At 40.6% G+C, this 24,921-nt stretch overlaps 1 protein-coding gene across 2 annotated transcripts in view; it reads left to right on the forward strand.

Annotated features, from left to right (window-relative positions):
• Positions 1–24,921, forward strand: part of WNT7B (Wnt family member 7B) — a 101,492-nt gene that overhangs the window by 34,952 nt on the left and 41,619 nt on the right. For both annotated transcript variants that reach the window (XM_008504466.2, XM_008504465.2), the window contains exon 2: positions 24,695–24,921. In XM_008504466.2, coding sequence (XP_008502688.1) covers positions 24,695–24,921 — 227 coding nt within the window. The remainder of the gene's footprint in view (positions 1–24,694) is intronic.

Genomic DNA, 24,921 nt, shown 5'->3' on the forward strand with positions numbered 1-24,921 from the left:
CTGTCAGTCCTGGTTTTGGCATTTCCTAGCGTACAAGTGCTTGACCTTATGACCTTAAAATGCTAGTGTTGAGTTTCTTTCTATCATTCTGATAATATGTATATGTACAGTGGTTTACATGAAAAGACTGATAGAATGAAAGAGGACATGAAGCCCTTTACCATGAAGTAAATTGTGGGTTTTTTTCTTTTTTTTTGTTTGTTTGTATTTTTCTTGGTTTTGTATTTTAGTCAGCAGTTATTTCCATACTTGATTTTCTGGGGCTTCTTCTATGACATATCAAAATACACTGGCTCATTCACTTCTACATTAACAAATTAATCCTACAGTTTAAGAGTTTGGGATTTTAGAGGCATTGCCCAAATCCATCTCTTGTATTACTCTAATGACTTTGGTATTTGGTTTATTGCACCTCTTTAATTTGGAAGGTTAATCCCACTAGCCTTACTCACAATGAAGGGACACATCAGCTTGGCCTGTTACGTTGGACTCCTTTGTGTCAACAACTCAGTAAATGAAGAGACATCTTTGGATGCCTTTGTAGAGCAAAAAAACTGCTTTACTACTTTGTGTCTTTCCAAAGAATCAGAAACAAATTCAAAACTTTGCCACATAGCTGATGGAAAACAGCCAAGCCATATATTCATATGGCAGTTTGCTGAAGACTGCACCCTGCTTATAAGCTCTTGGTTAAATCCACCCTAAGTCTTGAACTGTAGGTCTTATTAAAACAACACAGACTTTTAGATAAAAACGTTGGAACACACTGTAATTCCTACAGCTGAGCATGGTTTGCTGGGTGTGTGTGAGCGAAGGTTTGTGTGTCTGTGTGCATGTGTGTGTGTTTATCTGTAACAAAAGCCATGTTAACTATTATTTGAAAGAAAAATCACCCCCAGAAATTTCTGGTTCAGTATTTAAAAAAAATAAATAATTAAAAAAAAATCTTGTAACAGGTGGAGTCTGCAAACCAGGGTAAATGAAGGAGGGTGGTATACAGAAGAAGCAATATATTGTGGATTACATCTGAACAGATGAGTGGTGGCCTGAGGCTGACCAAAGCTCATGGAACAGAGAACTCCTGACTTCACAGTAATCAGCCCAAATTCTATCTAGAGCAGCATTAGTTGGAAGACATCATCACACCACAGCTGCAGGGTTGTTGAGGGGAAAATAGATGTTGTGGCTTGACAGCAGCTCCCCCATGGGTTCCACCAAGCCACTTCTGTCACTAGCAGTAATTAACATCTCTATTTCCAGTGTTAGCTCCAAGACCAAGAGGCAGGACTGGAAATGTGAGAGTTTGACCCCCCTGAGAGGGCTCTAGGTTGTGGCTAAACTTCTGCAGTGAGCAATGTAGTACCTCTGGCCTTTGAACACTCAAAGAGAGTGGGCAGCTGGGAAGAAGTGGGTTAAATTTACTGTCTCAGCATTTCACTGCTCCGAGTGAGGTGGGTTAATGAAGAAAAAGCACTATATCTTAAAATGCTACCATCAGTGTTATAGAGCAGAATTAAATTTTCTGCTGTGGAGACTTCAGTTTTCTTTTTGTCTGTCATTTGCTCTTCTGTGACAAACTTTAGTGTCTGAATCAATGATTGGAGGCTGAAAACACAATAGAGATTTTTGTCATAGAATCATTTTGATTGTCAAGTCTAACCTTTAACCTAGAACTGCCAAGTCCACCACTAAACCATGTCCTTAAACACCACATCTACTCATTTTTTAAATACCACCAGGGATGATGACTCAACCACGTCCCTGGGCAGCCTGCTCCAGTGCTTTAGAACTCTTTCAGTGAATCAATTTGTTCCAAATATGCAATCTTGGACCTGATGATCTCAGAGGTCCCTTCCAACACAGCCTATTCTATGATTCTATGATCTGAACCTCCTCTTGCACAACCTGTGGCCAGTTCCTCTTGTAACTTGGGAGAAGAGACTAACATCCATCTCACTGCAGCCTCCTTTCAGGTGGTTGTAGAGATTGCTGAGATCTCTCCTCAGACTCCTTTTCTTCAGGCTAAGATGTCCCAGTTCCCTCAGATGCTCCTCAAAGGACTTATGCTCCAGACCCTCCACCAGCTTTGATGCCCTTCTTTGCACATGCTCCAACACCTCCATGTCCTTCTTATAGTAAGAGGCCCAGAACTGAACACAGTATTCAAGGTGCAGCCTCACCAGTGCTGAGTATGTGGGGACAATCACTTCCTAGTCCTGAGGGCCACACTATTCCTGGTGCAAGCCAGGATACCATTGGCCACCTTGGCCACCTGGCACACTGCTGGCTCATGTACTGCTGGCTGACAACCAGCAACCCTCGGGGCCTTTTCCTCTGGGCAGCTTTCCAGACACTCTTCCCAAGTCTTTGGAGTGCATGGGGTTATGACAGCAAATGTTACAGCAGTGGTCATGAGAGGAAACTGCTAAGGGGAGCATTGGGCTGTTCATCTTGGGAAGTGCTCAAGTAAAGTCTGGGTCATTTCTGGCAAATGCTTTCTTTCTAGGTTTCTCAAATGAGTAACTTGTAATATTTTTAGGGATGAAAAGGGGATTTGGGTGATATTACAAAATTTTAGATGGAAGCATGCAGCCACTTGAGTTTCCAAGGCAGAAGAGTGACAGGTAATGCAGGTATGGGCAACCCATGGTTGCACTCACTAAGGCTTTGGCTTTTTCGTAGGAGCTGAGTTCCTCCAGACCAAGGGGGATATGCAGTAAGCAAGGAGAAAATGTACAGAGGAGCAGAGAAGAGCTGTGTGTGTTATTGCCAAGTGGGGAATCAACATAGCATTTATGAATTCACAAAACTTCTGCTGTATTTTTATTTGGGCTGAATCTATGTTCAGATTTTGAGATATAATATAATCAGTATGTTCTCCCTGTCTGTAGTAATAGATAAGTGATATGTGAAATAACATTAATATCTTAAATGTGTAACTAATATATTCCTTAATTTTAGACTGTTTAACACAACTGAATTTGAAAATGGTCCTTAAAATGGTACTGCTGAGGCACCTGAATGAGACATTTAAGATTTGCTATACTTACACTCATGTACCTTCTCTGGAGCTGGAAAGCACTGAAATATATTTGGCAAAAGTGGAGAGGATGGGTTTGTTTTAGAATTTCTACTTTGACACTAACATCTTAGCTTAACTAAGAAAAAAAACCTATGGGTAGCCAGACAGAGAAAACAAATCCCAACCCAGCATCTTTCTTCTATAAAAATATGTAAAAGCAAACAACAGCAACTACAGAAAAAACTATCAAAACCTTTCAAAAGAGTTTAAAAAGGATAATTTGGATGGCAGAGGCAAGTGCTAAGAGTGATGGTACTCCTAATTTTCTAGTGCCTCTCTTCTTTGCTGTCTCTTTGTGTGTTACCGGTGGTACCTATGTGGGAGTCAGTCAGTATGTGCTTTCTAATTAATTTTTCAACTAAATTAAATCCTAGCACTGAGTCCATACTGTGGAAGAGATTACAAGAACAGTCAGGTTACAATCCTGTCCCACATACTGTCTAGGAATGTAAAACAGATTAATGCAAGGAAGCAGGAAAGAAGCACAAGGCAATATATTGACTTGCCCACTGATAACACAGCAAATCAGAGCCCAGGCTAGGAGCAGATTTTGTTATTTTGATCCAATATCTGAGCCACTGGAGAAGTCCACCTCTTGTCTGTGAACCTCCTGGAAGAATAGGTAAACAAGAAGAGAAAGTGCAGGCTGCTCTTTAGGACCAGGAGAGCCTCAATATCATGCACTCTGCACTCATCTGATAAATCCCTCTCACAACCTGACTCTAGTTGTGACCATGGGAAGTGAGCTGATAACCTAGATGTGAACAGAGTAGCATCAGGCCTGAGTCAGGTTGTCTGATTTTCTGAGTCTGTGACTCCAGAGGACAGTCTCTCAGATTCCTATTTCAGTTTCCAAACACGTGGGATGACCTGTCCTATCATCTCCTTGATTTGTAGTAGAACTGGGTTATCTTATTCATGAAGACAGTTAGAAGGCAAATGTGGCTAAATACTGCATGACTTATATGCCAGGGAGGCTTCTCATACTGTTCAGAAGCTGTAAGCCTCTAAAATTTGGAGGATATTGAGGCAGAAAGCTAAACTCAGCAAATCTTGATCTAGTATCCAGCAGCTTCCTGGTTTTGATCCTACCTAAAGATGTGCATCTACTGGAAAATATAGCTAACAAACTTTGCAGCTCCTGTGGGGGTTTTTGATCCCTTCCTTTTGCATTTTGCTACAGTAGTGGTTGGAACCACACAGCCCCAAAAGGGAATGGGTAATTCTGCAAGATTCAACAATGATTGAGAGGTGGAGTAAGAGTTTACTCGGCAAAGATGCTCCATGTGAAAAATTTCACTTTAAGATTGTAGGAAGCCATTTAAGATATTCTTATCCAGCTATTCCATTAAGGTTAATGAAAAGCTTTGTGAAGTAGACCATGTTTTGGCTTAATTTCCACATGGAAATTCAAAGTAGTTTTTTGCATAGTTCTGTGCCTCAGTATTCACATTTCTAATAGTACCACTTCTCATCTAATTCCATTGTTAGGAATTGTCAGTCCCTGATTTTTAAGACTCTAGGCTTTTCTTAATTTCACACAAGACAGGTTTGAAAATTATTTGGTTTTCCTGTACAGTGTCTCACCATGCATTGACAAAGGAGCCATCTGACAGCTGATGCCAATTAAGAAAAAATAATGGAAAGTAACACATTGGAGAAGGGATAAGTGTAGAATTGCTGCAGAAACACTTAATTCCTTGATGAAGTTTCTGTGTAGAAATCACACAAGTCCAGCTTCAATTCCTGGCTGCAGTAACTCACAAGATCTTCACAAGGATCTGCTTCATCATGTTTTCTTTTTAGTTAGGTTACAGTTTGGCTGCTTTCTGCACAACTTTCCTTAGGACTTAACGCAGGCCAGGAGAGCTGTAAGCTTGCAAGTCAACAACTTGCAATCAGACCCAAGGATCTCAGCCACTAGGAAGACAGTGTCAGTAAGACAAAAATAAAAGCCACCTGACAGTTTACCATGCTTTAGAATAAGAGATATTTAGTTCCTTCCCCTGTGGCTTGAAGGAACAACAGTTTGAAAATATTAGCTTACTCCTTCAGGAGCTCACAGAATTGAACATAGTGTGTGACAGTGGTGGAATCTGCGCTATTTGGTGCACAACTTTAAACCCAGGGAGTCATAAAGGTATTGCAAGGAATTGTTGACCAAGGAGACAAGTTCCTGCAGGTTAATACAATACAGCTTTTTATTTTCACACCATTGATTCAGATTGTGATGAAACTAGTGGTTTTGAACATGGTGAGTCTGACCAGCTTTGGGATAATTTGCAGCAGCCAAGAACAAGACAGCCACCTTTACCTGCCATTGCGTCAGGGACACTTTCTACATAGAATTCAAGTTCTGAATGGTTACAGAAACAGGAACCTTTTCACCCTCAGAGAAGATTTTTCCAGTTCAGCACTGAATACTGCAGATACTGTGCATGGACAGAGAAATAAGGAGAACAGCAGTTTCTAGAAACTTGCCAGAAGAAACGTGTCAGTTTTTGTTCTTATTTGTCCTCTCATTCTCAAAAAATATAGAAACTGTATCTTGGAAGAGCTGGGGAATAATTTCTTCTTTAACTGCAAAGACACGCTCAGGCAAACTCCCACTATTGAATTATAACTTTATTTTGTCTATGCATAGTTTAATTTTCTTTTGCAATCCCTGTATTTGTGATGTGAAGTCATCTCAGATGAAGCAGCTCAATCATCTCTGCCATAGGACACATCTTTTCTGGGATCACTTTTGCCATGTTTGCATATTACAGCTGTTGGCATCACCAGAGCTTTTTTAGCCTGGGCACCACTGGCCGAGCAGTGTGGTGCTTGGTGTGGATGAGCAGCCCTACCAAACACAGCTTCTTCTGTGTTAATTTCTGCCTTTTTTACGTTGCTCGATCTCTTGCTGCTGTCACAGCAGTGACCACAGTATGGACATAAGTGACACTCTAATGTTGGAGGGCAGCACTTTTGGTCTTTGAAGTCTCTTTCTCCCAGTTTTCTCTGGTCTTTCCTATCTCATTCCTGTAATGAGAGCAGACCTTACCATAGGTCTTACCATAGACTGCAAAGTCTTAGGATCTCATACCACAAGCTATTTTATTTTTCTTTCGGATTTATGTTTTCCTTCTGAGTGACTGATTTTTTTTTTAAATGGAAACATTTTTTATTCTTGATGAACCTTTCTCTGTGCTAAGTTTTTATGCAGTGATGTATAGAAACGGAGGATACACTGTGCTGAACATTTGGCAGAACAGAGAATAATCCCCCCAAGAAACTGACAGTGCTTACATCTTTCACTCAAATAGCACAAGGGTGGTTTTGAACTAAATAAGCAAACTAGCTAGAGGACTGATTATGACATTTGTAGTTCAGAAAGAGACTATGGTATAAAAATGATTGTGTGAAATACCCAGTTCTGTGAATCCCATTTTCCTCTACCAGCAAAACAAAAGGGGTGATCATCCTCTTCTGTGCAGTGTGGATTCGTTGCCTTTTCTAGAAAGCCCTGAGATCCTCAAAGTACATGATTTAAGTTTAAAAGTAGTAAGCTTGTTTCATATGCCTGGTCATGCCATAAACCAGCTCTCCTGGCCACTGGGCCATAGAGTTAACCACCAAATCATGTCTAAATTCCTAGCTAGAATCATTCTGTTGAGGACTGGAAAATACCAACCATTCAGCAGGAAATGGTGCCACACTTAGTCTAGTAATCAGGAGGTTTCTTGCTCCTGGATTTACCAGAAAAAAACCTAGGATGGTCATGGTGCAGACCAAATGCAGAAAAACTGTATAAACAGAAAGAGGAGAATACAATAAGTAGTTAATTGTTGCAAGAATTTTACACAGGAAGTATAATTATCTGATTTTTCCATCAGTTGTCTAACTATCAAAAATGCCAGAGGATTTTTAACACCACAAGAGATCAAGCCCTCTGTTTCATCTCTGGGAGGCAACATCAAGCTGTAGGACATGCGTCATCATCTATCACCATCTATTTTCACTGTGAATTAGGCATTTGGTATCTCCAGAGGAACTGGATTTTGGGTTAGCATGGGATTGCATTGTTTTGTTTTACAACAAAGATGCTGATTCTTGTTAGCTTTTGGGAATTGGTTTGTGATGTTTGGATTGCATTGTCAGGATAATGCACCATATGGGTTAGTTATCAGATCCTTTATGAAGATATAGTTTTCCAAACACCAAATAAAAAAATCCCAGAGGGGTGATTTTCTTACTTTTGTACCTCTGTAAGACAGAAAGAATGTTGTGGAATTTTTTTTCCTTTCTGGGTGACAGGAAGTTTTGCAGCATAACAAATAAGATGCTTAAAAGAGATCTAAAACATACTTAAGACATGACATTAGGGAATCATTTTATAATACCTTTTTTGTGAAAGCATAAAAAAATTCTGTTTATTACAGTTACTGAACAATTAAGTATGGTGTTCACCCTCTGCAACTATTTTTTTCTTTTAATTAAATATTAATAAAGCATTCCGTAAGTATATTTTAGAACCCACTAGAAGCCAGAATGAAAACAGCCACCACAGGAAGAACCTTGTGAAGGTGAATTTTGAACAGTATGGACTGTGATTTTTGTTTTTTTTTCTGGCATCTGTGGAGTGGGCTCACCCACCTGGAAAGGCAGTTTGTATCTCATGGTCAAATTTTCAAAATAAGCAAGATTTCAGTTGACCCTCCAAATGGGTGGCCAACTCATCACAAAGAATTGTCTGTCAACTGAGTAGATTTGTGACAGGGGTGAGTGGTCCTACTTACAGACTGAACCCATGACCTCCTAATCCTACCTCATGTGTAATGCCTGCTAGACTGTTCAATGGCCATTAGACCTGGGTGAACAATTTGGAAAAAAAAAAAAATCAAGCCATTCTGGGGATTAAAAATCCAAAGAAACCAAAACAGAGCCCTCAAAGGTACTTTCCATTTTCAGCTTTCACATAATTTTGTATTAGAGTGAAGGTTTTCCAGTACTATGTTTCTTTTGCCTTGACAGTAAACTTTCATCCTGGATCCTATAGGCTGAGCTAGGAAAGCTTGATGATATGGTATAAGTCCTTTGTGTGTGAGCTAGAGAAACTGGAATTTAAGGATTCATTTTAATGGAATAACGCAATGGTAATCCAATAAAATAAGGCACTTTAATTTTTACTAGGATCAAATTCTCAGAAGCTGAATAAAAAAACATAAATGCTGCCTTAATTCTAGAGCTGTTTATTTTAAGTGGTATTGGATATAAAGTTTTTTACCACATTCTATAGAAAATCCATGAATTATAGCAAATTCAGAAGTATCTAATGATCTGAACTCTTCATCTAAGCTCATAGGGCCCCTTGAGCATAAAGACTGGCTTAGAAATTAAACAAAGAGAGCCTGCATTTCAGCCAGCAACTGAAAAAACACTTTTTCACCAACATATGTAATTCCTTGCAACAAAACTTCTTTGGCTTTGTTTTGAGACACAAGAGAATGACCCAGCAAGGCTGGAAGTGATACCACCTCATTTCTCTTAACCCGTTCACAGATCTCTGATTAGAGAAATTACCCTGTGCAGTTGTTCAGGTTCTCAGAAGTTCAGTGAAACCAAAACTTGTCAATGCCACTTTGGCTATCACTTACTGGGAAACTAGTTTAATCTGCTGTAATTCTACTCAACACTGCACCTAAACTTGGTTTAGATTTATACCCGCTCTGTATTGGTGGGAGCCCACATAAGCAATAGTTCTCTAAGGGTCTTAAAACAGATGTTTTTAAAACATGACCTTTTTGTGTTTTAAATATTCAGTGAGGATACTGTTACTTGCAGAGTTTACCTTCTCAGACACTAAAAGCTGTAATGTAAATATCAAGCATAATTTATGCAAATTGTGTTTCTGTACTTTTTACCATACTTGAACTCCATCTGCTGTAAGTCTTCGAAGTCAGATGCTGCAATTCCACTTATTTGCAAATCAAAGGAGTGCTGATAACTGGACACTAATTACACAACTGCCACTGTTCCACTAATGAGAGGATGAGATGCAAGTTCGAGGAGTTAAAATATTTTTGCAGGGCTAATTTGATACAGCTGCAGAATAGCCTTAACTCTGGGTGTTAAGGAACTGAAGAAGTCATCAGCAAGGGAAACTCACAGCGAAATGAGAATGATAATAAATAATTGCTTTACTGCAAGTTTCAACTCTGTTTCTCTCCTCCCTACACCTGCACTTTCAGTTTTGAGGTGTTTTTCTTCGTTTTCTTCCTGTACTGCTATGAAGGATACAAAGGATGATCTCTGCCTTGAGCCAGTGTTGGTTTTGATGCACTCAATACATTTTAAGATTCGCTCTCAATAAGATAACGATTTCTCAAATCAGCTCATCCCCCCCTGCCTAGAGATATCCCAGAGTGTGGAGGCTAATCTGACACAGGCACTCAGGGAGCGTCAGTAGACGGCCCGAGGTCTCTGGTCCTTAATTAAGTCAGTGGAGTTGGTTGTCCCCTTTATGTAGGGCAGCTCTCTGCTGGACCAAACCCAAGGCAGGAGCCTTTTCTGCTACATGGCTCTTCAGTCTGTGATGAAGGAAGGAAGGAAGGAAGGAAGGAAGGAAGGAAGGAAGGAAGGAAGGAAGGAAGGAAGGAAGGAAGGAAGGAAGGAAGGAAGGAGGAAGGAAGGAAGGAAGGAAGGAAGGAAGGAAGGAAGGAAGGAAGGAAGGAAGGAAGGAAGGAAGGAAGGAAGGAAGGAAGGAAGGAAGGAAGGAAGGAAGGAAGGAAGGAAGGAAGGAAGGAAGGAAGGAAGGAAGGAAGGAAGGAAGGAAGGAAGGAAGGAAGGAAGGAAGGAAGGAAGGAAGGATGTTTTAGGTTTGGGTTTGGGATGTAATGTTGGTGAGTGAGGAAGGGTAGGAACATGAGACAGAAGGTACCCACTAAACATAGCAGTATTGGGGTATCACCTGAATGAGAGTTAAGCCAAGGTCAGTGAGTAGCCAGCAGCATCCAGAATGACACTAAATGAATGGGGTAACAAAGCCAGTTATCTAATTTTTGTATCCCTCTGAGGAGGAGAAGGGAGTGTATTCCCTTCAGTGCCAGTCATATTCTGTTGAGCAGCTTCTGTGAAGAAAAACAAGGACATAGAATAGAGTGACAGAAATCATAGGAGGTCTCATGCTTGAGAGCAAAAGTTGAATGAGGACTGTTCTGCTCTGCAGAAGATTTATAAAAAATGTAAAAATGGTGCAAGGCCTCTGGGGCCAAAATATTTTGTTTCCATGGAGCATCAGAGAATCAGCACTGAGCTTTAATAGCTGAAATATCGGGAAAATTAACTTAGAGTGTTTTTATAAGCAGTACCAAGTATCTGTCAGGTGTGAGAAGTGTGTGGCTGATCCCGCCTCAGGGAAGGTGGATTGACTCCTGTCTACTTGATGTCACTTTATGCCCTACTTACTTCTTTCTGCTGTTAAAACTGTGCCTTTCCAACACCATTCAGACAGAAGTGATTACCACATTGCTTTCTCACAAGGCTCTCTCCAGGGAATGCAGCTCATTCAGTCTCCAGCATTTGTGGTCTTGTAACATCCTAACAGGCACCTTTCAATGTAAGCATCCAGTGGCCAGCTCTGCACACTGCTGTGCCTACATATGCCAGTCCAGCTGGCTGCTTTGTCATGTGCTTTTAGATCCATGTGTTCTGCTGGAATGCTTAAAGAAAGTGTGTGTTTTGTTTTGCCAATGTTGGCCTAACACCATAAGTAAAGGCATGCCATGTCATCTGGCATGCATCTGGCATGAGAAACTCAGAATGCAGGTTGCAGATTTCACATCTTAGAACATGTCCCTGGTTATCCTTGGCTATAATCACAACTCTTATCAACTACCATCACATTCTGAGTGGTGCATAAATGCCATAGGGTTTAATGAAGTTTAATTTCTAGGATTTGGGGAAAATCCAGTAGTTCAGACATTTAGAGTTGATGTTGTTTATCTTTTTCTTCTTTAGAATGATTGAATGTAATTCAGACAGAAAGGTTACATTTCTCTCTAAAATACTATCACACTTAAGGGTAAAAAGGTTAAAAAAATCAGTGTTAGAAGTGCCAAAATTGAGAAAAAAACAAAACAGGGTGAGTGCTTTCTAGCAGTGAAGGAAGATTTTTATCTAAGAGTGTGAGGCTGCCAGAAGATGAAGACCTAGATTATGACCAAGATGTAGTTGTACAACTATCCTTAACCTGCCCTGGGTGCTTGATGATTGATACTGTGCGTGCAACACCATCTGCCCATATACCCCATAGATTTCATATGCTTCCTTCTTATGCAGTTGTTTGGTATCACCTCTGCTGGCTCAGCTGGGAAATCCGAATGTTTCTTACCACTTACCTCTTTAAGTATGTTCACTCTTTGGATTACGTGGCCTGAAAAGGACTTCTTTGAATTATTTTTTAAGCAAGGTGATCTAGTAGGAAGTGTCCTGGCCCATGGCAAGGGAGTTGGAACCAGCTTGAAGTCCCTTACAGCTTAAGCCATTCCATGATTATGTTTAGAAAGAGATTCTGAAGAAAGAAGACATGCGTGATGTCCATAGCTAATAGCATCTTCAGTTTGAAGGAAGGAAAAAGCTTAATTTGGGTCAGTATGACCCATAACAAAAATGCAGGTAAATGCTTGCATATTTATGATTGTCAGTGTGTGTGTGATCTTTCCAGAGATTTCAGAAGAAGTGTTTCATCCAGCTGCTTTCACAAGCTTATAGTGATTTGCAAAAAGCCAGGGACACACCCAGCTCGGGCCACTGGGATAATAACACAGATGCACGATTTTATGGCTGCCGACCAAATTTAGAAACTCCCTCTGGAAAAACAACTCAAAATGGCTTCTGCTAATCCTTCTGAACACCTGGAATAAGCTCAACAAGCCATGAAACCAGAAAAGTTACTGTGTGGTTTACCGTGGTTCTTACATCACTCAAAATTAAAATTTTGAAATAAGCAGCTGAAAGAAGCCTTGGAAATTCATGGATGGCTCTGTTGGGTGTTACATTGTTTTGCACCAGTGTTGACAGCTCAGATTATAAAACACAGTATTTCTGTTCACAGAAAGCCCACATGCCGACTACAGTACTGTTTTCAATATTTGATGATCAGCATAGGAAATACATGTTTCTATATTCTAGAGTTTGTGGAGGGTTCCCCCCATTTTTTCACCCTCAAGGCTTTCTCAGACTGCAGTCATTTTATAGGAATGTCCAACTTCTGGGAACAGATCTGAAGATCTGATGAGTCTTGTAGGATACTCTCACAACCAAGCCCTCTCTTACTAACGTGAATAGCCTCACGTACACATACTAACCTGCAGCTTCAGTGGGATAACTCGTATAAGGGTGTTAAGCACAAATTATCTGCCCAATGGATCAGAATTTCTCTTTGCATGATTATCAAGAGGCAGTGGGAGTTTGGCTGGGTGCAAGGAATGCCGGCCTGCCCCATAAAAACGGCGAGCAGTTTCACTTGGCAGTCGGTGATGCTGGTGCAGCAAGACTGCAAATAATTTTGCCACTGGGAAATAAAGGTCACCAAACAGAATCTGTAGAGGAAATGCAAGATTTGTTAATGCATTAATAAGCTCTTTAAAAAAATACCTTCACAAAGGCAATTCAGTTTGATGTTTGTTCAAAAGCATGCTGCATTTTTTTTCTTTTGGTTTTAGACAAATACCTATTGAAAGTATGAAAAAAACCCCGAATGCAGCGTTCTGCACTCTGTATTTCTTAGGTGTCTGTTGTAGTGCAAAGCTTCTGTCTCTTCAATGAATTTTGGGATTTGGTGTTTGCTATGAAGTCTTTATGCAGAAATATGTTCTGCTACACTTAGACTGACTTGTAGCTTAATAGCAAATGTGCTGATGAAGCAAATAGGAGTACATGGCCAGGAAAGCATGAAGGGTTTCAACTATGTATCTAGCAGATTGAAATCTGTGATAGATATCTGGTATTTAATATTCTGGTCCTAACAGAATTTTCCTTCTTTAAATCAATGCTTTGCAAGATCTTATCTGAGCTGTGCAGGTTGAAGGGGACTTTTGGGGCATCTCTGTTTCATGAGCATGCTCATGGCACAGCCAGCATAGTGAGCTCATTAAAAGTTACCTATCTGGCCTAGCACAACCTCATGGCTGCCAAACCCATCCTAGGAATGGGACAAGTACCCAGGCAATCAGCCTGTGCCAATCTCAAGTCTGTGTGTGGTGGTTACACTGCAGCTTCTGGAAGGTCACCTAAAGCAGGTCTGGGTATCTTTGTGTGAGGCTGAGCTCATGGCAGGGTGATGGTGCAGAAGCCTGAGAGGTGGGGTGCTGGGCTGCATCTCCAAGACCAAGGGCTGGAGAGAGGCTCTATCTGCCATGTCATGTAAAACTGAACAGATGCCAATCTGTTGCTTCCATTAGCATGTGCCTATATGATTTTCTGTGGATTCTCTTTCTGGTTATGCCAGTCTGCCACTGAGTAAGGTGACATGGCATTTTGCTTACTGGTTGCAACATGACAGTGAGAAAGGGCAAAGAACCTCTGCCTTCATGCTAAGCCTGGAGAGGTTAATGGTTTCTGCTTCTGAGACTCTGTGTTTCTTTCACAGTTTTTCCCACATCTTGGAAACAATGCAAGTGTGTTCACTATAAATGAGTGTATAGTAACTAGTGTAATTTGAAGGGAAGATAAAAGTTGAACATCCAGGAGGAGAAAGAGCTCATGGCTCTGCAATCAAATTGGGTGCATGTCAAGGAGCTGATGATCTACCTGGTACACTTGGGCACTCTCAAAGATGTGCTCCGTCCTCACACTCACTTCCTTACCTCCTACACACCAGCTCAGGAAAGGCTGCCCTTGCTCTGGGGTGTGTCCTCCCAAAGCTTCGTCAGTAGTAGAGAAAACACAACAGAAGACCTTATGCTCTTCGTCCTCTGTGTTGGCAGACAATGGTCTTGCTTGAAGTGGGGCAGTCATAGCAGATAAGAACAACAAACGCTGACACTGGTTTGAGCAATGCACCCATTCCAGATGGAGAAACAGGCCAGTAAGTGAACATGACATCACCAAGCCAAAAATAAACAAGATTTTTTTGTTTTAATTTTGTTTGTGGATGTTATTTAATTTCATAAATCGATATCTCATGGCCTTAGCAAAGATTTACCACCACAACAACAGTGATGAGGAAAAGAAAAGAAGAAATAAACCATGACTCTGAGTATATTGGTGTACTCAGTGTATGAAAATTTAATGCCACTGACAAAGTGAATTTGATTTTTTCTCTTCCTCTGCTAATTCAAGACCAGTCAGACAGCTTGATTTGTGGTCATATATCTGTGCACAAATAGCAACCTCCAGTGGTCATTTAGTCCAAATTGCACATTGTCTGTGGGGTCAATATGTCGTTTCCACCTTCCACCTTAAAAGGACCTCTGAGACTACTTTGTGACTGTTCAGGTGCAGCTTAAAGCAACACACGTTTTCATTTTCATGGTTAACAGCCAGTGCAGTTTTGTCTTGAATTAACACAAAGGACTAAATTTTCAAATGTAATGGCTTATTGGTAGATTTTCAAAATTTATTATGACTGACTGCTCAGATCTAACAAAGATGAGTTCTGACCTGAACCACTCTATCAGTAAAAACAGATGATTTCATTTTGGGAAGCAAACTTCTTCTTTTCCTTGAGATCCACTATGACATGCCTTTCTCTTTCAATTTTTGTATCATATTCATGGAAGCCCTGTTCATGGATAGCCAAAAAAAAAATGAAGCTATATCTTATAATTAAATTTTAAGTAGAAATTATAACAAAACGTATTTTAAAACAGTCCATCATTAAGATTTCCAATGCACAGAGAATACCTGCTATTAAACTGAAGGAGATTTTGGAGTGAGCTAACCAAGGAATATGTGTTTCTGTGCATGTGAACATGCATATATATTCTCCTGTGGTTTCAGAGACACATCATGACAGTGACACACTTCCATCTGATCTCACAAAGTAAGAAGGGTATAGGCTTGCCAAGTCTTGAACTTTGCTCAGAGGACTGCGTCTTTCTCTTCCCTTTTAACCTTTCCACAGGAGAGAGCAGACTGCTAATCTTTGGACAAAACCAAAATATGGCTATGCTTAATTAAGGCTTGGAATTAATGAATTTGGAAAATGCCCGTATCTGTGCATATGTCATGTGTGATGGAGAAAACTTACTAATTCTTATTTGCTATATAAAAACATAACAAAAACGTGGATTGTACATTTCGAAGTGCAAAATTTTCTTTTCTCTATAATATTGAATTGTTTTTGTGAAGACACAGAAAATCTGCTTCCTATCTTTTCCAGCCCTTTTGGTATTTTGCAGCTGTATTCCCCCACAGGGAAACAGCAACATCCCACCACTGTTATTATGCAAGGTAATTTTGTTTTCCACTGTGGTGGATCACTATTCCACAAAAACTCTGTAATGTTCTGTTAGATATCAGCATGACTCCTCCTAGTGCTAACAGAACAGAAATGTGGTGGAAGGCAAATCATAACTTGAGACATCAGTACCAACTGCAAGTGCTTGGCAAGGATCTTGGTGTTCAGGAACAGACATTTTTGTTACTGATGGTGGGAGCTGCTTGGTATTTTGCAAGGTATAACAGGTGTGTGAATGCTGGGAGAACTGAAATGGCAGGTCCTGTTAACTATGTTTATGTAGCCAAAAAAAAAAAAAAAAAAAAAAAGAAAAGAAAAAAGTGTGAAACAAAAGTGTTTCTATTAGATGTCTATCTTATAAGGCCCTGGTTTTTTAAAAGCAATCAAATAATTTGATATCAACACTGTTTTTCACAAAACTTACTTGGATAAGTTCAATTATACCACATGTGTCACCACCCCCATCACTGGCAAAACCAAAGCAGGAATATTCCAGCCTTTCACGGATTGCTCTATGTATGCCAGGAGAGCTGTTGCATTCCTTCAGCTCCCAAAGCAGGCCTATCAGATAACTCTGGTTTAGCAGTCCTAACACTTGAAACCCAAATTGCTTTGGTATCGAAGTTTCCCACACTTCAGACATTTTAACACCCTTTTTTACTGTTACTGATTTTTATATATACAAGATGTTAATATTGTTCACCATAAAAAAAGATGCCCCTAGAATAATATGATTTGAGACAAGAAAGAAAAACTTTGTTACATACCAGTTTGCCTGCAAACTCAGAATCCTTGCTGTAAGGCAGTAACTATCTCATGAAAATGTAAATGTCGATTTTCTCAGCGTGATCTATACAAGAGGACACATGAGGCATTGCTGTTTTCCATGAGTCTTCCTTTGGTATAAAAAATATGAATACAGATAAACTAGAGATGTAACAAGTCTCAAGATATCCTGGTAATTATCAAGTGTTGCCAACTGACTGATGAATTAAAAATACTATAGTGGATCAAACAAGTGTATCAAACAAGATATGGGTCAACTTACAATCAGATTGGATTCTCATTTTGAGGACAATTCTCAGGAGACATCATAAGAGAAATACTCCAGAATCTTCAGTCCTTTTGCTGCCTCTTGCTCTCACATGACCAGTAAGAATTAGCAAAAGACCAGTACAAAGCACTGTGGGGAACCAGGAGATATGATGAGATGGAGAGCCAATTTTTGTTTCTAACCACTTCCAACCCTCCTAACCTGCCATATTTAGATGAGCTTAGGTGGACCTTCATTTTTTGGGAAGCCAGTGGGAGTACCCCTCTCCAGCTGTCCTCCACTTCAAGCTCAGGACAAGTGGTAATCCTATAGTTTTGCAAAGCAATTAAGGATACAGGGCAAGCTTGTAGAGGAAAATGCTTTGTTATATAATGGGGTTTTTACCATCTCCATTTTCTCTTATGGTGTTCACACCTGCACTGTTGCTTCTTGTGTCTCAGAAAACTAGTGGGTATACACTAGAAAACTAGTGGGGTAAATGCCATATCAGCAGGGATTGTACCTGTGTCACCTCTAAGGAGTCAGAAAGTGCAGGCCCTAAGGACATCCCTTGTCAGAGCTGGTGCTTGCTGCTGCACTGCAGCCTGTGAGCATGAGCCTTTTGGGCAGCATGAAGGCCACCACCACACTGGTCCTGTGGCCTGAGGACATCTCTCTGATTGGCAATGTCTCCCCTTCTTCCTTCTGAAGCCTAATCCCTCCCTGACAGTTCCATAGCAGCCATCCTGTGCCTCCCAGCTGGCAGGGGAGGGTGCGAATCCAAGGCTTTGCTGATGTTCTCACTGTTGCTATCGCATACAGGGGTAGGCTCCTTGCTCCCACTCCTCTCTAAAACAAGTGTTTAATCCAAGACATGCTCTGCCCTTTTGTGAGTCATCCCTCAAGCTAACCTATTCCACCACTTTCAATCATGCTATATAATAGAGCAGGCTCTTTTTTTTGGGGGGGTGTGTGTGTGTGTGACCTCCTCAGAGAAATCTCTACCTTTCATTTAATGTGTCAAACACATTGCTGTCCACGACCTCCAGGTCTGAAGGCTTGGAGCTCCAGCAGAGATAAGTGCTTTGCAGGACAGTGCCACGCAACTCTATTTGATTTCCATTTCAATGACACATGCACCAAACAATGATTTCCTAAAGCCAGTGGTGGAGAACAAAATTGAAAGCCTAAACATATGCAGATGGCATTCAGAGCCTGGGATGCTCCTGCCAATTTCTGCAACTGATGCACGCTCAAAATATTTACTTAGGAATTCTTAATTAAGTAAACTATTCAGTGGTGGTGTAGTGTTTCAGATGAGTTGCAATGTCACCACAAAATATCTCAGTGGTTCTTTCTAACAAAGACTCCATTATGGGCATTTTTATCAGAGACGGTGGGGTAAGTTTTCAGTACAGTGTGCTGAGGCTTGAAGCTGTGCAGCTTCTCTGCTGTTAATGGGATTTGTGCAGCAAAATCCCTTCATTCCTTGCTGAAAATGAGCCCCCTGCCCAACAACAGCTTCAGGTGAATATCAAGTAGCAGTATTAGGAGTGGGATCACAGTGAACCTCTGAGTGCTTATTCAAAGAGGGTGAGCAGTAGTGAGGCTGGCTCAGTGTCTAAGGGGGAATGAATGCGCTGTGCTGCTCTTCAACCAGGAATACAAATGAGTGAGGGTGTTGGAGGAGAAGGTGTAGCTCCTGAAGCCACCCCTGACCTGCAATAAAATGCAGTTTGCTCAACGAGCAAGGATTGCTAGAGAAAAAAATGTAAGGCAGGATTGTTCTGTGTTTTTTTATCAAAAGATTAAAATCAACTTGGTTAAGTGCTTCATCTGTGTGAAATGTGTAGTTGGTTTAATGTCTCTGTTTAAAGTCTTTTGTTGTACATTTGTCAAAAATGAATTTTAAGCTCCTTAGAGAAATCTCAGTACACATCTGTGCCTGTATAGGAGTTTGGGGACTACTCTGAAGACTGGTTAGTTACTGCTGTTTACCTGTATATATACAATTCTATTTCATAATTTTGTCAAACTTCCTCATGTAGCACATAGGGTTGCATAATTGTTGGTTATAAGGCTTTACTTTATCTATTAGCCTCTTAATCAAAGACTCTAAAACTCTCTATAAAATATAGTTTAAGTGACATCCTTCCTATATGGGAAATCAATCTGAAGTTGCAAGAAAATAGTATTTGTAATCAATGAAATTACTAATATGCTGAAGTTAAGCAAATGCCTACATTTGCAAATAGAGACTCAAGAAAGAAAATTGTGAATGGGGAGTACATTTCTCTTCTGCCAAGCCACACTTCATTATATTTTTTGTTCTTAAAGCACACATGAGTTTAGGCCTTGGTGTTTAATTTCTCATGTGTTTTTGGAGACCTTTATTTTTATGAATTGCTTGGAATATATAATGTTTTTCATGGTTGTGATCTTTTAATTGTTCCACATAACTTTTTGAAAAGGGAAGCTGTAGTTGTTTAAGTCCCAGAGGCAAGACATATCCATAATAGGAAGTATATTTTGAGGGAGAATTTTCATTTCCGTGACAGTAGTCATCTGTCTTTGCACTATCAAGCAACCATCATTTAAAAAAATAAGCTGCAACTTGTTTCCCACTGCCATGAACTTTTGCTTTCTATGGGTGCCATCACTGTTAATTTTTTTTTTAAAGAACAAAAAACTTTATGTTTCAGGATTCTGATGCAGAAACCAGGACTTGCAAAATATCATTCCCCAGGTTTACTTTGTAGGAAGTTTAAACTGCAAGGTCCTATCCAAGCCAAGATCAGTGTTAGGTTGTTTTTTTAAAAATGTAGATATTATTCTGTTTATAACTATTACTGAACTTCAGTCCTGGTCTTTCCCTTGGATGAATGACTAAGTGATGATGTGATGCCAGTGACTACCATTAATTGCTTAGAAAATGTGATGGTAACAAAGTCTTTGACACCATCTCCCAGAGCATTCTCCTGGAGAAGCTGGTGGCTCATGGTATAGACATGGATACTCTTCACTGGATGAGAAACTGGCTGCATGGCAGGGCCCAGAGAGTTGCAGTCAATGGAGTTAAATCCAATTGGTGAGCAGTCACCAGTGGTGTTCCCCACGGCTCGGTTTTGGGGCTGATCATGTTCAATATCTTCATTAATGATCTAGACAAGGGGATTGAGGGCTTCCTTTAGTAAGTTTGCAGATGACACCAAGGTGGGTGGGAGTGTTGATCTGCTCAGGGGTAGGAAGGCTCTGCAAAGGGACCTGGACAGGGTGGACTGATGGGCCAAGGTCTGTAAAATGAGGTTTAGCAAGGCCAAGTGCCTGGTCCTGCACTTTGGTCATGACAACCCCCTGCGATAAGACAGACTTGGGGAAGAGGGGATGGAAAGCTGCCAAGCAGGAAAGGACCTGGGAGTGCTGGTTAATACCCAGCTGAATACGAGCCAGCAGTATGTCCGGGTGGCCAAGAAGGCCAAGAGTATCCTGGTTTACATCAGGAATAGGTGGCCAGCAGGAGGAGGGAAATGATCCTGCCCCTGCACTCAGCACTGGTGAGGCAGCACCTCGAGTATTGTGTTCAGTTCTGGGCCTCTTGCTACAAGAAAGACCCTGAGCTGCTGGAGTGAGTGCAGAGAAGGGCATCCAGGCTGGTGAAAGGTTTGGAGAACAAGCCCTGTGAGGAGAGGCTGAGGGAATTGGGAATGTTTAGTTTGGAGAAGAGGAGACTGAGAGAAGACCTTATTGCTCTCTACAACTACGTGAAAGGAGGTTGCAGGGAGGTGGGTGCTGGCTTCTCTCAGGTGAATGATAGGACTGGAGGAGGTGGCCTGAAGTTGCAACAGGGGAGTTTTAAACTAGATCTGAGGAAGAAATTCTTTACTGAGAGAGTAGTTAGGCATTGGGATGGGCTGCCCAGGGAGGCTGTGGAGTCACCATCCCTGTAGGTATTTAAAAACTTTATAGATGAAGCACTTCAGGACATGCTCTAGCAGGGGATACAGATATTGACACATGTATTTTATTCAGGGGAATTCTGACAGTTGGATGTGGTGATCTTAGAGGTCTTTTCCAACTGTGGTGATTCTGTGACATTATTCCACTAATGTTGTTTAGATGGATAACCCATGGGGGTGACCCAGCGTAAATACCTGAAACAGGCAGGGGCTCTTACGGGGTGGGATGGTTACAGTTACCCCAAGCTGATCAAGAAATCCTGACAAAATGCTGGACTCAGGATTTCCTTCTGATAAGAATCAAGGAAGTTTGCACCACAGAGAAGGATTAGATGGGAGAAGATGACAAAATCTGGCATGGGAATCTGATTTTTCACAGCTATAAGGTGAAATATTCTCTCTCCAGTAAAAAAAAAATTGAAGCCTCCAACCTGCCAAGGGGCAGGAGCACAGCACAGTCCTCCTGAATGTGTGACAGACACACAAACTGTTGGACACTGCAAGAAGCAGTGGAGAGGAGGCTTGAAATGCTGTTGGGTGCATTTCTTTAATATAAATAAAGTTTTCCAAAACCACAGTTTCATGATTCAGCATTTCTTTTGGCATGGAAATTGTAGTAACAATCTAAAAGTAGGCTAAACAAGTCTGAGGGAATATGCTGGCAAATTCAGGACAGAGAGGGGGAAGTCCTTGGAAATAATACTAAAAAACTAAGACCCTTTCCACCTCCAGTAATTGCAGTTTAATTCTTTTAATGAGGAATGTCTTAAAGCACTTTCCAAACACATAATAGCAATATCCTCACAATGCCTTCTGAAGCAGACATGATCATGCTTACTTTCTGGATGAATAAACTGACCGACTGTATTGAAATACTTCAGCCAAGGCCTTCTCAAAAAACAATGACAGACCAAAGAATACACTCTTTAACCTAATTACGAGACAGTAGGGATGTGTATGGAGGAAGCAACTAAACTTAAAATTACATGGGGTAAATACTGTAGCCAACTCTTGTTTGTTTTCCTTTGTTTTGAAAGTGGTAAGTTTTTGCTGCCCAAGCTGAGATAATAGTGGATACTGGGAACTCAGCACTTGAAAAAAGAATGTCAGTAGCTTGTCTCGTAGTTTGTACCTGCTTTTTGGTTTTTGTTTTTTGATTTTTTTAGTTTATTTGTTTTTAAATATTTATATTGTATAAAAATAATTATATATATATATATATATTATTTATCAGTGATGGCCATGTGGACTCAGCTGAAATTTTGAATGCTTGTAAAGGTCTGTTTCTTAGGACCCAAACCCAGGTTCTTTCAGGATGAGGTTTTCCTAAAAGTGTCAGTCTGTGAAGCAGCTCCTGCTTCAAGGGAAATGTGTTACTGGATATGGAGAACTTGCAGGATACTTGGCTCCTGTTCTGTCCCAGACAATGAGGGGGAAAAGCCAGGTGGAGGGGAAAGGGTAAGGATGGGGCACAGACTGATATGCACCCAGAGAACCTGTGTATGTGCTGAGTTGGGGAGTTGTAGCTAACAGAGAGCCCCAGCTGTTGTTCTGCTCTGAAGAATGGTTGGAAAAGTTCCCCCTTTTCTCAGATGACCCAATGCCTGTACATTTTGGCAGCAAGCAAGTGGCTGACCTGAGTTCCCTTCAGCCTCCTTCAGAAAGAAAAAACATGGACTAAGATGTAATGGCAGAGTCCCCTCAGCATCTTCAGTTTGCTTACTCTGTACAAGTTATCTTTCCCTTGTCCTAACTTTAAAACCATGGAAGGACCAGACCTAGATCCCAAAATAATAGGACACTTGGGAAAGTGTCCTGGCATTTTAGAGTCATCAGTGAGTATATGTTTATGAACAGAACACATCAGCTATGAAGGAAAAACACCTTCTGTTGTGTTTTACTGTAACAGTTTCAGAATGCATATCCTACCTCATGTGGAAAGTAATGGAAATCAGCAAAATAAAAGCTCCATGAGTGATGAAAAGAAACAACACTTTTAATTCTCAGTACTGAGAAGTGCCTGATTATAAAAAAAATAATAATTGATACTTTCCCCTGTGATTTTCCATAACTTTTAAAGCCCTAAGTTAATGAATTAAGTGCCATTGCAAAAATTAGAGAATGTTATTTTCTACGTAAAACTAATAATGTTTTTTTTTGTGGGCTTTTTTGAAGATTATCATATCTCTTGAAAAGTCCTGATTTAAGGATTTAAATATTTTACTGGTTTTTAAATAGAAGTGTGCCAGAAACAAAACAGCTCAAAACCTGCATGAATTTCTGGGGACTTGCTCGTCCAAATCAATGCTCCAGGTTTGTTGCTTAGTACCCAGAGAAATATGAAAGAAAGCTACAGGTCTGAATGCTCCTGTGCTGAACACTGTGAGTGGTCAGAGCTGCAACTCTGTTTTCTTCTAATTTTTATTAGGTGGTGTCACATGGCATGCATGCTCTGTGTCTGCAATCCTTTGTCTCTGTATCTATAAGCCACCCCCCAAACCATAAATAATATTAAAAAAACAATTAGAGAATTTCTCATGGATTGTTAACTTTGGAAAAGATGCACAAATACCTATTAAGGCAGAGTGAATCATAACTGAATTTCCATTCCATAGTAAAAGTGGTATTTCATTTTGGCCAGAGAAGAGTTCTCCATTTCACCCTTCTTGCTCTGACTTTATTGTAGTTTATTGAAATGGCAAAAAGCAACACTGATTTCATTGAAATGCAGTATTTATGTAATTTTGCAGTTTCCTTTCTGATTAAGTTGATAAATTCCTATAAAATTCTTCAGTGTTGTTTAGTCAGCCTTTTCCAAAAGGAGAATTTCCAGTGGGAAGTTTTAAACCATAAGAAGAATGACTTAAGACAGTATTCAAGATGGAGAAGAAGGTAATTGGGAAGTTAGTCTGTATCCTGTTACTATCATTTATTTATGGTGACTTCTGCTACTTTGAAATTCCAGTGAAGCCTAAGGTGCTGCAGCATGATCTTGGCAAGCATCTTTACAATACAGAGAAAGTCAACAGCAGGATTTGATGGGAAAATTAAGTTATCTGTATGAAACAATGCCAAGCTAAAGAGGGGAGAGGATTTGTGGGCATACTTTCTTGCAGGGACACTTCCCCCAGTTTTCCAGCCAAGAGTAGCACAGTCAGCAGTGCCCTGGGAGGCATGGAAGGGAGTTTTCCAGGCTTTGGCTGAGTTTCTGTCTCAGGGTCCATCACATCATGCTAAGCAAGGCTTGTTTTGCTAATTTAACTATACTGCTCACCTTGCTCCTGCTGATTTGTCCAGAGCCATCTGAAGCATCCTGGCATGGGCCTGTCTGATGCTCAGTAGATGAGACCTGATGCATCCCTGAATGTATCCCCATTGTGTCTTATTTTTCAAAATATTGCCACTGAAAATGTAGCTTGTAAAGATGTTGAAAAGTGAGCTAAAAATTAAAAATAAATGCACTAAACTGAAACAGGTGCAAGTTATATGCAAACTTTATAATATATTCTGAAACGATGCTTGAAGAATGAGAACTACAAATGTCTCTAGTCTGGATGGCACATATTACAGATCACTCATATATGCTCCATGACATTTGCCAGGTCTAAAAGTGCCATTATGCTGCTGTACTTTCATTAATCACTCAATACTCTGAGTGTAATAACAGGCAAGAAGGTTGGTAGTGTGAAGTCATTCTCTAAATTGTGCTCAACGGTTTCAAATGAGGGATGGATGAACTGGCTGCTGTAACTCAAGTTCTGAGCCTGGATCTGTGTAGGCCATTCAAAGCAGACTTGGGCTCCAAAGATTCTCAGACAATCAATTATCACAATATTTTGCTTTTAAATATGTCTTGCTTTTCACATCTCATCAGCTGATGGCTGCGTGTAGAACTGGAAGCAAAAGTGCAAAAATTCCATTAGTTTGTTGTTTCTGGCATAAATCAGATCAGGACTTGCTGCAAGATTTCCAGCCTTATTTGCCAGACCAGAGAGGTTGGGATAAGTCTTCACAGCACAGCTTCCAAGCCTTTCTCTTCTGCCCAGCACCTTGCCTGTCACATGGTGTCATGGTTTCCCAAACCAAGACACATGGCAACACCCAGCAAAATTAATGAATGGCCTCAATTTGATGATAATGTTTCTTTCTGTTTTGTTTTGTTTTGTTTTTTTCTTCAGAGCTTTGTCATCCGTGGTGGCTTTAGGAGCTAATATTATCTGCAACAAAATCCCAGGCCTGGCCCCTCGGCAGCGAGCGATCTGCCAGAGCCGCCCTGATGCCATCATTGTGATTGGGGAAGGGGCACAAATGGGAATCAATGAGTGCCAGTACCAGTTTCGGTATGGGAGGTGGAACTGCTCTGCGCTGGGAGAGAAAACAGTCTTTGGACAAGAGCTTCGAGTAG

This window comes from Calypte anna, chromosome 1 (assembly GCF_003957555.1).
Source record: "Calypte anna isolate BGI_N300 chromosome 1, bCalAnn1_v1.p, whole genome shotgun sequence".
Classification (NCBI taxonomy): domain Eukaryota; kingdom Metazoa; phylum Chordata; class Aves; order Apodiformes; family Trochilidae; genus Calypte; species Calypte anna.